Genomic DNA, 13,048 nt, shown 5'->3' on the forward strand with positions numbered 1-13,048 from the left:
ATTATTGATAATCTATATATATAGCTACTGTACATATTTTTTCATAACCAACCATCAGTATATTGATATTTCCCTTTGTTTCAGATCAAACCATTATGTGGTAGACATATCATAAAGATGTCAGTTGTGGACACATTTAATTTATACATGAATCCTAGATAAGCTTGGCATTTTGAGTTAAGTTAATTTAAAGACAAGTGTATTAAATGAATGCAATTAGGATGTACATTTTCTAGGATTAGAACACAATCGTTTATATAAAAGATTAATTACATTAGAAGAATTTTCTGACTGAAACTGATACTCGATTATGGATAAATTTGCAACTATAAATGTCCCGGGATCACTACAATATTGTTTGAAGACTCCAAATCAGTCCTTCATAATGTCAGTAGGTCTTGTATAGAAATAGCAGCTTGTGTTGTGTTTACAGATCCTTAGCTCTTTACTTTCCTCTCTCACTATTTATCTGTAACTTTCAGACTACCAAGGCTCTGTGTAATGCTGTGCTTAATGCCCGCGATCACCACCCGTGTCTGAGGATCTGGGTCCGACAGCTGTTCCATCATGGAACAAGGCTTCAGGTAATATGAGTGGTAGCACGAAGCCACGTAGTGTACACTCATCCGCATCTGGACGAATTGTGACGGAAAACCCGGCTCTGCTTCAGTTGTTACGAGAGCGGACTGGGGATAGTAATTTTGGTACAACCACTAGACCCGCGGCAGGTGGTACCAGGTGTGTAATAACAAACTCAAGTCGCTTGGACAATTCTAGTTACTCACCCCATAACACTGCTTCTACTAATCCTGTCTCTACGCAACTTTCTAGTGCTGTCAAATTGCAGAACGATGGGACCCAGTACGGGGATCCACTATTAGACTCTCATAGAGTAGCGCATAGTGACGGAGAGAAAAGTTTAAAGGAAATTCATTCAGATTCTAGCAAAGACAAATGTAATAGTAGAAATTCTATAGATAACAATACGGATGCAGTGTCGAGTCGGAATACTACAGCACGTTTTGGAGATTTGAATATTTCTGAGGTAGAAAGTGAAAGTCGTGTTCAGGTAATACCTGGACTTAAACTACAGAACAGCAAGGAAAAAACGTCCAATTCCTTGTTATCACGAGTAGATAGCTCGTTACTGAACGAGGATTATTCACAAGAACTTATTACTCCTGCACGTGTACGTAGCTCTGTAATAGTGTCGACAGACACCCTGCATGACAAACGCTTGCATGATGTAGATGTGCATACTTCCTCTAATGTTAACCCTTCCCCTGCTTCTGTCCAAACGCATAGAGTAGATCGTGTGAAAGGTGCCGAAACACCGCATGCTGTGGAGGCAACCTCTGGTGCTGGGTATAAAGTCAGATCAGACACAAAAACTAATCTCTTCAATTATATCTCTCCACACAGTCCAGACCGTGGGGTCACTCCAGGAGGTCAAACCCCTGCATCAACACACCGGTCCGTGGGTCAAGGTCAATCGCCAGCTGATATTGTCAAAGACAGTTTAGAGGCATCTCAAAATTTCCAGGACAGCATTGACGTTGAACAGTCTCAACAGCTAAAAGACAGTTTAGATTTGGATTCTGGGAACAACTCCCCAGTCACAGGTAGGAAAACCTATCCTGTGGAATCCCCAACATCAGATAAAATACCCAATATCAAAACAGCATCTGCACATTCCAGACACAAAGGCAACCCAAATGCACTGAGTCAGATTCGTCCTGATTCGGAACTTTCGCGTGGAATACCAACACCCAAACCTAGCTCAGGTGTACCAGATTCTGCCAAAAGTAGGGTTCCTCAGGCCACTGCTAGAACTCAAGCACCCACGACTGGGCGTAGTACCAGCAGTGTATACGCTGTCGCGAATCCTGCCATTCTTGCTGCACAAGGAGATACGCCACGTGAGGGAACACAAAACGCTAAGTTTACACCACGTGCCGAGCAGGCCGTTCAACAACATGGAAACACACAGGGAAGTGCTAAACCACAATCTGTAACCAAACGCGAAAACACCCAAGGTAGTGTTTATCAGCAATCTGAAATAAAACGCGGAAATACCCAAGGTAGTTTTAAACCGCATTCTGAAACAAAACGCGGAAATACCCAAGGTAGTTTTAAACCGCAGTCTGCAACAAAACGTGAGGATACTCTAGATAGTGTTGAACTTGCGGAGGGACGCCAGGATACTTTCCATAGTGTTAGGACTCCAGTCAATGGTAGAAATCCCTCTCAACTCAAGTCTAGGGGACAAGTTGATTCTGTTAACAATAATGCTAAGGTAAATTCTGCCACATCTGGACGCAAAAGTGGCCGCAGTGCAGTTTCTTTTCATACGGAACAAAAAAATAAAAGTGACAATAGTGATAGTGACGAGGAAATTGTTCGCGCTCAGAGCAATCACTTGAAGGAACGTGTTCCCACGCCTCACCCTCGGTCACCCTTAAAGCCTGACCAGGTGACTCCACGGCGTGACACCTCTCCGAAGATTAAAGAGTGGGAATCGGACAACCAATCTGACAACGAAACGCCTAAACCAGCTCCAGTAGTACCACAACATCAAAAGCGCACGCCATCACCTGTGGTTCAGGAACGAAGGAGCGCCCACGCTGCCAATACGACGCTGCCAACCGTGAAACGTGTGTATGTAGATTCTCCCACCTTCACCCAGGAGGAGGAAGATCAATATCGATTTGTGGAAAGTCGTCTCGATGAGGGACGTGATGATCTTGAGGTAACTTTTCGAAAATTGGATAAAGACGATAAAAATAGAAAGGAAGAAATGGCAACCACAACACAAGCTCCACCTATTCAGGGAGGTCATCCAGGCTACACAAGAGATGCTTACGATGGTGGTGCATATAACAGTCAGTATAGTCGCCCCCCTCCAGAGCCTCAGTATAGAAATGACTACCGTCATCATGTGAGAAATGAGAGTGGAGGTCAGGGGGCTCCCGATGGGGGTCAATATATCAGAAAAGACAGTGAGGGCCCTGGGGCCCCAATTTCTGATCAGTACACACGCAACAATAACCAGGGTCAGAGGTCACAAGGTGGCGATCCTCAGTATAGTCAACAGGCCCAAAATAAGGGTTATCCTCAGGATTTACGAGGAGGGGGAGACAACCAGGGTGACCCAAGGGGACATCCACCACCCGCGCGCGAAACAAGACAGGACAAAAGGTATGAGGACAGGAACAAGGTCATGAACCAGAAAGGTCAAAATCAAGATGATCGATATGAGGAGAGAAACGCTGGATACAACCGCTATGAGGACAGAAATAGAGATCCCCCACGGTATGAGGACAGAACTGAACAGCCTCCATATAATGATAGAAATCAACAGGACAGGTATGAGGATCGCAACCAGTACAACAGCTACCCCAATAATGGCGGTGATAGGGGCGACAGAAACGAAGCTCCACAATATCGTGATAATAGGCAGGCACCTCCTCATATTGAGGAACGCAATAGATATGATGACAGAAATGTGTATAATGGTAGAAATGAACCTGAGCAATACGATGATCATAATGATAACTACAGACAGCCACGTTCCTTGATCCAGAATGGATACGAAGAGGAGGAGGATCAACAATTGATGAAACAGGAAGCAGAGTATCAGGCTCATCTGCAGCGACGACTACAAACACAGGCTCAGCAAGACGAGGAAATCCTTATACCCAAACTGCCCTTAGAGGACTCCCTAGAGGAACCCTGGCAGAATCCCCCACCTCCTCCCCAACAAGCCTATCAGGATCAGCCCAATGGCCCGTATGGCTATGATGAGCGTGAGACAGAACGCATGGAAATAGTGAATCCACCACCCATGAAATATGACTTTGTAGAAAACAACAAAGTGGATTATGGTAAAGTCCCAGAAAAATCCTATGCTTTTTTAATGGAAAGGAAAAAGGAAGGTGAGAATAAATTGGACTCTGTATTTATAACACCAAAATTGAAAAGTAAAAAAACGCGTAATGATACAACATCTCGCAAAGATCGACCTGATTCACCACCTGATGAATACATTCCTAGTGAAAATGCATCTATGGCTGAGGCACTCTGGGCAAAACGCTCAAATGCTCTTGAAAAAAGGAAAGATGCGAAGCAAAATACAAAGTCTAAGACAGCTTCAGGCACAAGTCTCAGGAAAAATAGGGGTCTGCAAAAGTACCCAAGTGAGAATGGACTAATTCGTCAACCTCTGTACAGTCAAGGGCAGAATCAAGGGAGACAACCTGTTCATATGTATGGCACTCCCACTCGAAACCACTACCTAGAACCCCTGGAAAACAAACAACAGCGGACAAAACCTAGTAATCGTGTGGACGGGCAAGGCATGCCACCACAATCGTTTAAACCAATAGACCTGAAACCTGTTACCCAGGAGATTATGACAGAGGATGGACAACGAATCAGTGTGGATATTAACCTTAAAGTTCTGAGTCCCCGGGGGGAGGGAGGTGACCCTCGGGGAATTCCACAAGTATCTGCTGAGGTGCTGCATGGATCCCAGGCCACAGGTGGACCTCGTCCAGTGGGGACACAATATTACCCAGGGGCGTATGACGGTCAGGATCTCGCCCAGGACCCTTACCAACAGCAGTACTACCAGGTAAGTTTACAAGATAGTTGTTGTATTCCTTCTAGTTACTCCCTTCCCTGTTGTCTGGTATACTGGACAAGGTTTTGGGTACTCCCTTCCCTGTTGTCTAGTATACTGGACAAGGTTTTGGGTACTCCCTTCCCTGTTGTCTAGTATACTGGACAAGGTTTTGGTCACTCCCTTCCCTGTTGTCTGGTATACTGGACAAGGTTTTGGGTACTCCCTTCCCTGTTGTCTAGTATACTGGACAAGGTTTTGGGTACTCCCTGTTGTCTAGTATACTGGACAAGGTTTTGGTCACTCCCTTCCCTGTTGTCTGGTATACTGGACAAGGTTTTGGGTACTCCCTGTTGTCTGGTATACTGGACAAGGTTTTGGGTACTCCCTGTTGTCTAGTATACTGGACAAGGTTTTGGGTACTCCCTTCCCTGTTGTCTAGTATACTGGACAAGGTTTGGGTACTCCCTGTTGTCTAGTATACTGGACAAGGTTTTGGGTACTCCCTTTCCTGTTGTCTAGTATACTGGACAAGGTTTTGGGTACTCCCTTCCCTGTTGTCTAGTATACTGGACATGGTTTTGGGTACTCCCTGTTGTCTAGTATACTGGACAAGGTTTGGGTACTCCCTGTTGTCTAGTATACTGGACAAGGTTTTGGGTACTCCCTTCCCTGTTGTCTAGTATACTGGACAAGGTTTTGGGTACTCCCTTCCCTGTTGTCTAGTGTACTGGACAAGGTTTTGGGTACTCCCTTCCCTGTTGTCTAGTATACTGGACAAGGTTTTGGGTACTCCCTGTTGTCTAGTATACTGGACAAGGTTTTGGGTACTCCCTTCCCTGTTGTCTAGTATACTGGACAAGGTTTTGGGTACTCCCTGTTGTCTAGTATACTTGACGAGGTTTGGGTACTCCCTGTTGTCTAGTATACTGGACAAGGTTTTGGGTACTCCCTGTTGTCTAGTATACTGGACAAGGTTTTGGGTACTCCCTGTTGTCTAGTATACTGGACAAGGTTTTGGGTACTCCCTTCCCTGTTGTCTTACTAAGTATACTGGACAAGGTTTTGGGTACTCCCTGTTGTCTAGTATACTGGACAAGGTTTTGGGTACTCCCTGTTGTCTAGTATACTGGACAAGGTTTGGGTACTCCTTCCCTGTTGTCTAGTATACTGGACAAGGTTTGGGTACTCCCTGTTGTCTAGTATACTGGACAAGGTTTTGGGTACTCCCTGTTGTCTAGTATACTGGACAAGGTTTTGGGTACTCCCTGTTGTCTGGTATACTGGACAAGGTTTTGTGTACTCCCTTCCCTGTTGTCTGGTATACTGGACAAGGTTTTGGGTACTCCTTGTTGTCTAGTATACTGGACAAGGTTTTGGGTACTCCCTGTTGTCTAGTATACTGGACAAGGTTTTGGGTACTCCCTGTTGTCTAGTATACAGGACAAGGTTTGGGTACTCCCTGTTGTCTAGTATACTGGACAAGGTTTTGGGTACTCCCTTCCCTGTTGTCTAGTATACTGGACAAGGTTTTGGGTACTCCCTGTTGTCTAGTATACTGGACAAGGTTTTGGGTACTCCCTGTTGTCTAGTATACTGGACAAGGTTTGGGTACTCCCTGTTGTCTAGTATACTGGACAAGGTTTTGGGTACTCCCTGTTGTCTAGTATACTGGACAAGGTTTTGGGTGCTTCCTGTTGTCTAGTATACTGGACAAGGTTTTGGGTACTCCCTGTTGTCTGGTATACTGGACAAGGTTTTGTGTACTCCCTTCCCTGTTGTCTGGTATACTGGACAAGGTTTTGGGTACTCCCTGTTGTCTAGTATACTGGACAAGGTTTTGGGTACTCCCTGTTGTCTAGTATACTGGACAAGGTTTTGGGTACTCCCTGTTGTCTAGTATACAGGACAAGGTTTGGGTACTCCCTGTTGTCTAGTATACTGGACAAGGTTTTGGGTACTCCCTTCCCTGTTGTCTAGTATACTGGACAAGGTTTTGGGTACTCCCTGTTGTCTAGTATACTGGACAAGGTTTTGGGTACTCCCTTCCCTGTTGTCTAGTATACTGGACAAGGTTTGGGTACTCCCTGTTGTCTAGTATACTGGACAAGGTTTGAGTACTCCCTTCCCTGTTGTCTAGTATACTGGACATGGTTTTGGGTACTCCCTGTTGTCTAGTATACTGGACAAGGTTTGGGTACTCCCTGTTGTCTAGTATACTGGACAAGGTTTTGGGAACTCCCTTCCCTGTTGTCTAGTATACTGGACAAGGTTTTGGGTACTCCCTTCCCTGTTGTCTAGTGTACTGGACAAGGTTTTGGGTACTCCCTTCCCTGTTGTCTAGTATACTGGACAAGGTTTTGGGTACTCCCTGTTGTCTAGTATACTGGACAAGGTTTTGGGTACTCCCTGTTGTCTAGTATACTGGACAAGGTTTTGGGTACTCCCTGTTGTCTAGTATACTGGACAAGGTTTTGGGTACTCCCTGTTGTCTAGTATACTGGACAAGGTTTGGGTACTCCTTCCCTGTTGTCTAGTATACTGGACAAGGTTTGGGTACTCCCTGTTGTCTAGTATACTGGACAAGGTTTTGGGTACTCTCTGTTGTCTAGTATACTGGACAAGGTTTTGGGTACTCCCTGTTGTCTGGTATACTGGACAAGGTTTTGTGTACTCCCTTCCCTGTTGTCTGGTATACTGGACAAGGTTTTGGGTACTCCTTGTTGTCTAGTATACTGGACAAGGTTTTGGGTACTCCCTGTTGTCTAGTATACTGGACAAGGTTTTGGGTACTCCCTGTTGTCTAGTATACAGGACAAGGTTTGGGTACTCCCTGTTGTCTAGTATACTGGACGAGGTTTTGGGTACTCCCTTCCCTGTTGTCTAGTATACTGGACAAGGTTTTGGGTACTCCCTGTTGTCTAGTATACTGGACAAGGTTTTGGGTACTCCCTGTTGTCTAGTATACTGGACAAGGTTTGGGTACTCCCTGTTGTCTAGTATACTGGACAAGGTTTTGGGTACTCCCTGTTGTCTAGTATACTGGACAAGGTTTTGGGTACTCCCTGTTGTCTAGTATACTGGACAAGGTTTTGGGTACTTCCTGTTGTCTAGTATACTGGACAAGGTTTTGGGTACTCCCTGTTGTCTGGTATACTGGACAAGGTTTTGTGTACTCCCTTCCCTGTTGTCTGGTATACTGGACAAGGTTTTGGGTACTCCCTGTTGTCTAGTATACTGGACAAGGTTTTGGGTACTCCCTGTTGTCTAGTATACTGGACAAGGTTTTGGGTACTCCCTGTTGTCTAGTATACAGGACAAGGTTTGGGTACTCCCTGTTGTCTAGTATACTGGACAAGGTTTTGGGTACTCCCTTCCCTGTTGTCTAGTATACTGGACAAGGTTTTGGGTACTCCCTGTTGTCTAGTATACTGGACAAGGTTTTGGGTACTCCCTTCCCTGTTGTCTAGTATACTGGACAAGGTTTGGGTACTCCCTGTTGTCTAGTATACTGGACAAGGTTTGAGTACTCCCTTCCCTGTTGTCTAGTATACTGGACATGGTTTTGGGTACTCCCTGTTGTCTAGTATACTGGACAAGGTTTGGGTACTCCCTGTTGTCTAGTATACTGGACAAGGTTTTGGGTACTCCCTTCCCTGTTGTCTAGTATACTGGACAAGGTTTTGGGTACTCCCTTCCCTGTTGTCTAGTATACTGGACAAGGTTTTGGGTACTCCCTTCCCTGTTGTCTAGTATACTGGACAAGGTTTTGGGTACTCCCTGTTGTCTAGTATACTGGACAAGGTTTTGGGTACTCCCTTCCCTGTTGTCTAGTATACTGGACAAGGTTTTGGGTACTCCCTGTTGTCTAGTATACTTGACGAGGTTTGGGTACTCCCTGTTGTCTAGTATACTGGACAAGGTTTTGGGTACTCCCTGTTGTCTAGTATACTGGACAAGGTTTTGGGTACTCCCTGTTGTCTAGTATACTGGACAAGGTTTTGGGTACTCCCTTCCCTGTTGTCTTACTAAGTATACTGGACAAGGTTTGGGTACTCCCTGTTGTCTAGTATACTGGACAAGGTTTTGGGTACTCCCTGTTGTCTAGTATACTGGACAAGGTTTTGGGTACTCCCTGTTGTCTAGTATACTGGACAAGGTTTTGGGTACTTCCTGTTGTCTAGTATACTGGACAAGGTTTTGGGTACTCCCTGTTGTCTGGTATACTGGACAAGGTTTTGTGTACTCCCTTCCCTGTTGTCTGGTATACTGGACAAGGTTTTGGGTACTCCCTGTTGTCTAGTATACTGGACAAGGTTTTGGGTACTCCCTGTTGTCTAGTATACTGGACAAGGTTTTGGGTACTCCCTGTTGTCTAGTATACAGGACAAGGTTTGGGTACTCCCTGTTGTCTAGTATACTGGACAAGGTTTTGGGTACTCCCTTCCCTGTTGTCTAGTATACTGGACAAGGTTTTGGGTACTCCCTGTTGTCTAGTATACTGGACAAGGTTTTGGGTACTCCCTGTTGTCTAGTATACTGGACAAGGTTTGGGTACTCCCTGTTGTCTAGTATACTGGACAAGGTTTGAGTACTCCCTTCCCTGTTGTCTAGTATACTGGACATGGTTTTGGGTACTCCCTGTTGTCTAGTATACTGGACAAGGTTTGGGTACTCCCTGTTGTCTAGTATACTGGACAAGGTTTTGGGAACTCCCTTCCCTGTTGTCTAGTATACTGGACAAGGTTTTGGGTACTCCCTGTTGTCTAGTATACTGGACAAGGTTTTGGGTACTCCCTTCCCTGTTGTCTTACTAAGTATACTGGACAAGGTTTGGGTACTCCCTGTTGTCTAGTATACTGGACAAGGTTTTGGGTACTCCCTGTTGTCTAGTATACTGGACAAGGTTTTGGGTACTCCCTGTTGTCTAGTATACTGGACAAGGTTTTGGGTACTTCCTGTTGTCTAGTATACTGGACAAGGTTTTGGGTACTCCCTGTTGTCTGGTATACTGGACAAGGTTTTGTGTACTCCCTTCCCTGTTGTCTGGTATACTGGACAAGGTTTTGGGTACTCCCTGTTGTCTAGTATACTGGACAAGGTTTTGGGTACTCCCTGTTGTCTAGTATACTGGACAAGGCTTTGGGTACTCCCTGTTGTCTAGTATACAGGACAAGGTTTGGGTACTCCCTGTTGTCTAGTATACTGGACAAGGTTTTGGGTACTCCCTTCCCTGTTGTCTAGTATACTGGACAAGGTTTTGGGTACTCCCTGTTGTCTAGTATACTGGACAAGGTTTTGGGTACTCCCTTCCCTGTTGTCTAGTATACTGGACAAGGTTTGGGTACTCCCTGTTGTCTAGTATACTGGACAAGGTTTGAGTACTCCCTTCCCTGTTGTCTAGTATACTGGACATGGTTTTGGGTACTCCCTGTTGTCTAGTATACTGGACAAGGTTTGGGTACTCCCTGTTGTCTAGTATACTGGACAAGGTTTTGGGAACTCCCTTCCCTGTTGTCTAGTATACTGGACAAGGTTTTGGGTACTCCCTTCCCTGTTGTCTAGTGTACTGGACAAGGTTTTGGGTACTCCCTTCCCTGTTGTCTAGTATACTGGACAAGGTTTTGGGTACTCCCTGTTGTCTAGTATACTGGACAAGGTTTTGGGTACTCCCTTCCCTGTTGTCTAGTATACTGGACAAGGTTTTGGGTACTCCCTGTTGTCTAGTATACTTGACGAGGTTTGGGTACTCCCTGTTGTCTAGTATACTGGACAAGGTTTTGGGTACTCCCTGTTGTCTAGTATACTGGACAAGGTTTTGGGTACTCCCTGTTGTCTGGTATACTGGACAAGGTTTTGTGTACTCCCTTCCCTGTTGTCTGGTATACTGGACAAGGTTTTGGGTACTCCCTGTTGTCTAGTATACTGGACAAGGTTTTGGGTACTCCCTGTTGTCTAGTATACTGGACAAGGTTTTGGGTACTCCCTGTTGTCTAGTATACAGGACAAGGTTTGGGTACTCCCTGTTGTCTAGTATACTGGACAAGGTTTTGGGTACTCCCTTCCCTGTTGTCTAGTATACTGGACAAGGTTTTGGGTACTCCCTGTTGTCTAGTATACTGGACAAGGTTTTGGGTACTCCCTTCCCTGTTGTCTAGTATACTGGACAAGGTTTGGGTACTCCCTGTTGTCTAGTATACTGGACAAGGTTTGAGTACTCCCTTCCCTGTTGTCTAGTATACTGGACATGGTTTTGGGTACTCCCTGTTGTCTAGTATACTGGACAAGGTTTGGGTACTCCCTGTTGTCTAGTATACTGGACAAGGTTTTGGGTACTCCCTTCCCTGTTGTCTAGTATACTGGACAAGGTTTTGGGTACTCCCTTCCCTGTTGTCTAGTATACTGGACAAGGTTTTGGGTACTCCCTTCCCTGTTGTCTAGTATACTGGACAAGGTTTTGGGTACTCCCTGTTGTCTAGTATACTGGACAAGGTTTGGGTACTCCCTTCCCTGTTGTCTAGTATACTGGACAAGGTTTTGGGTACTCCCTGTTGTCTAGTATACTTTACAAGGTTTGGGTACTCCCTTCCCTGTTGTCTAGTATACTGGACAAGGTTTTGGGTACTCCCTGTTGTCTAGTATACTGGACAAGGTTTTGGGTACTCCCTGTTGTCTAGTATACTGGACAAGGTTTTGGGTACTCCCTTCCCTGTTGTCTTACTAAGTATACTGGACAAGGTTTGGGTACTCCCTGTTGTCTAGTATACTGGACAAGGTTTTGGGTACTCCCTGTTGTCTAGTATACTGGACAAGGTTTTGGGTACTCCCTGTTGTCTAGTATACTGGACAAGGTTTTGGGTACTTCCTGTTGTCTAGTATACTGGACAAGGTTTTGGGTACTCCCTGTTGTCTGGTATACTGGACAAGGTTTTGTGTACTCCCTTCCCTGTTGTCTGGTATACTGGACAAGGTTTTGGGTACTCCCTGTTGTCTAGTATACTGGACAAGGTTTTGGGTACTCCCTGTTGTCTAGTATACTGGACAAGGTTTTGGGTACTCCCTGTTGTCTAGTATACAGGACAAGGTTTGGGTACTCCCTGTTGTCTAGTATACTGGACAAGGTTTTGGGTACTCCCTTCCCTGTTGTCTAGTATACTGGACAAGGTTTGGACAAGGTTTTGGGTACTCCCTGTTGTCTAGTATACTGGACAAGGTTTTGGGTACTCCCTTCCCTGTTGTCTAGTATACTGGACAAGGTTTGGGTACTCCCTGTTGTCTAGTATACTGGACAAGGTTTGAGTACTCCCTTCCCTGTTGTCTAGTATACTGGACATGGTTTTGGGTACTCCCTGTTGTCTAGTATACTGGACAAGGTTTGGGTACTCCCTGTTGTCTAGTATACTGGACAAGGTTTTGGGAACTCCCTTCCCTGTTGTCTAGTATACTGGACAAGGTTTTGGGTACTCCCTTCCCTGTTGTCTAGTGTACTGGACAAGGTTTTGGGTACTCCCTTCCCTGTTGTCTAGTATACTGGACAAGGTTTTGGGTACTCCCTGTTGTCTAGTATACTGGACAAGGTTTGGGTACTCCCTGTTGTCTAGTATACTGGACAAGGTTTTGGGTACTCCCTGTTGTCTAGTATACTTGACGAGGTTTGGGTACTCCCTGTTGTCTAGTATACTGGACAAGGTTTTGGGTACTCCCTGTTGTCTAGTATACTGGACAAGGTTTTGGGTACTCCCTGTTGTCTAGTATACTGGACAAGGTTTTGGGTACTCCCTTCCCTGTTGTCTTACTAAGTATACTGGACAAGGTTTTGGGTACTCCCTGTTGTCTAGTATACTGGACAAGGTTTTGGGTACTCCCTGTTGTCTAGTATACTGGACAAGGTTTTGGGTACTCCCTGTTGTCTAGTATACTGGACAAGGTTTTGGGTACTCCCTGTTGTCTAGTATACTGGACAAGGTTTGGGTACTCCTTCCCTGTTGTCTAGTATACTGGACAAGGTTTGGGTACTCCTTCCCTGTTGTCTAGTATACTGGACAAGGTTTTGGGTACTCCCTGTTGTCTAGTATACTGGACAAGGTTTTGGGTACTCCCTGTTGTCTAGTATACTGGAGAAGGTTTTGGGTACTCCATTCCCTGTTGCCTGGTATACTGGACAAGGTTTTGGGTACTCCCTTCCCTGTTGTCTGGTATACTGTACAAGGTTTTGGGTACTCCCTTCCCTGTTGTCTAGTATACTGGACAAGGTTTTGGGTACTCCCTTCCCTGTTGTCTGGTATACTGTACAAGGTTTTGGGTACTCCCTTCCCTGTTGTCTAGTATACTGGACAAGGTTTTGGGTACTCCCTTCCCTGTTGTCTAGTATATATACTGTACATGGTTTGGGTACTCCCTTCCCTGTTGTCTAGTATACTGTACAAC

At 45.3% G+C, this 13,048-nt stretch overlaps 1 protein-coding gene across 3 annotated transcripts in view; it reads left to right on the forward strand.

The window, feature by feature from the left end:
* The window catches only part of LOC117340269, a 35,340-nt gene that overhangs the window by 2,302 nt on the left and 19,990 nt on the right, over positions 1–13,048 (forward strand). The window contains exons 2-3 of one of the 3 annotated variants that reach the window (XM_033902027.1): positions 483–584; positions 1,423–4,633. In XM_033902027.1, coding sequence (XP_033757918.1) covers positions 568–584; positions 1,423–4,633 — 3,228 coding nt within the window. In that variant the 5' untranslated portion in view covers positions 483–567. Of the gene's footprint in view, positions 1–482; positions 4,634–13,048 lie in introns of all 3 variants that reach the window. The other 2 variants (XM_033902026.1, XM_033902025.1) reach the window with 2 other exon arrangements.

The sequence above is a fragment of the Pecten maximus genome, chromosome 13 (assembly GCF_902652985.1).
Source record: "Pecten maximus chromosome 13, xPecMax1.1, whole genome shotgun sequence".
NCBI classification, from domain to species: Eukaryota; Metazoa; Mollusca; class Bivalvia; order Pectinida; family Pectinidae; genus Pecten; species Pecten maximus.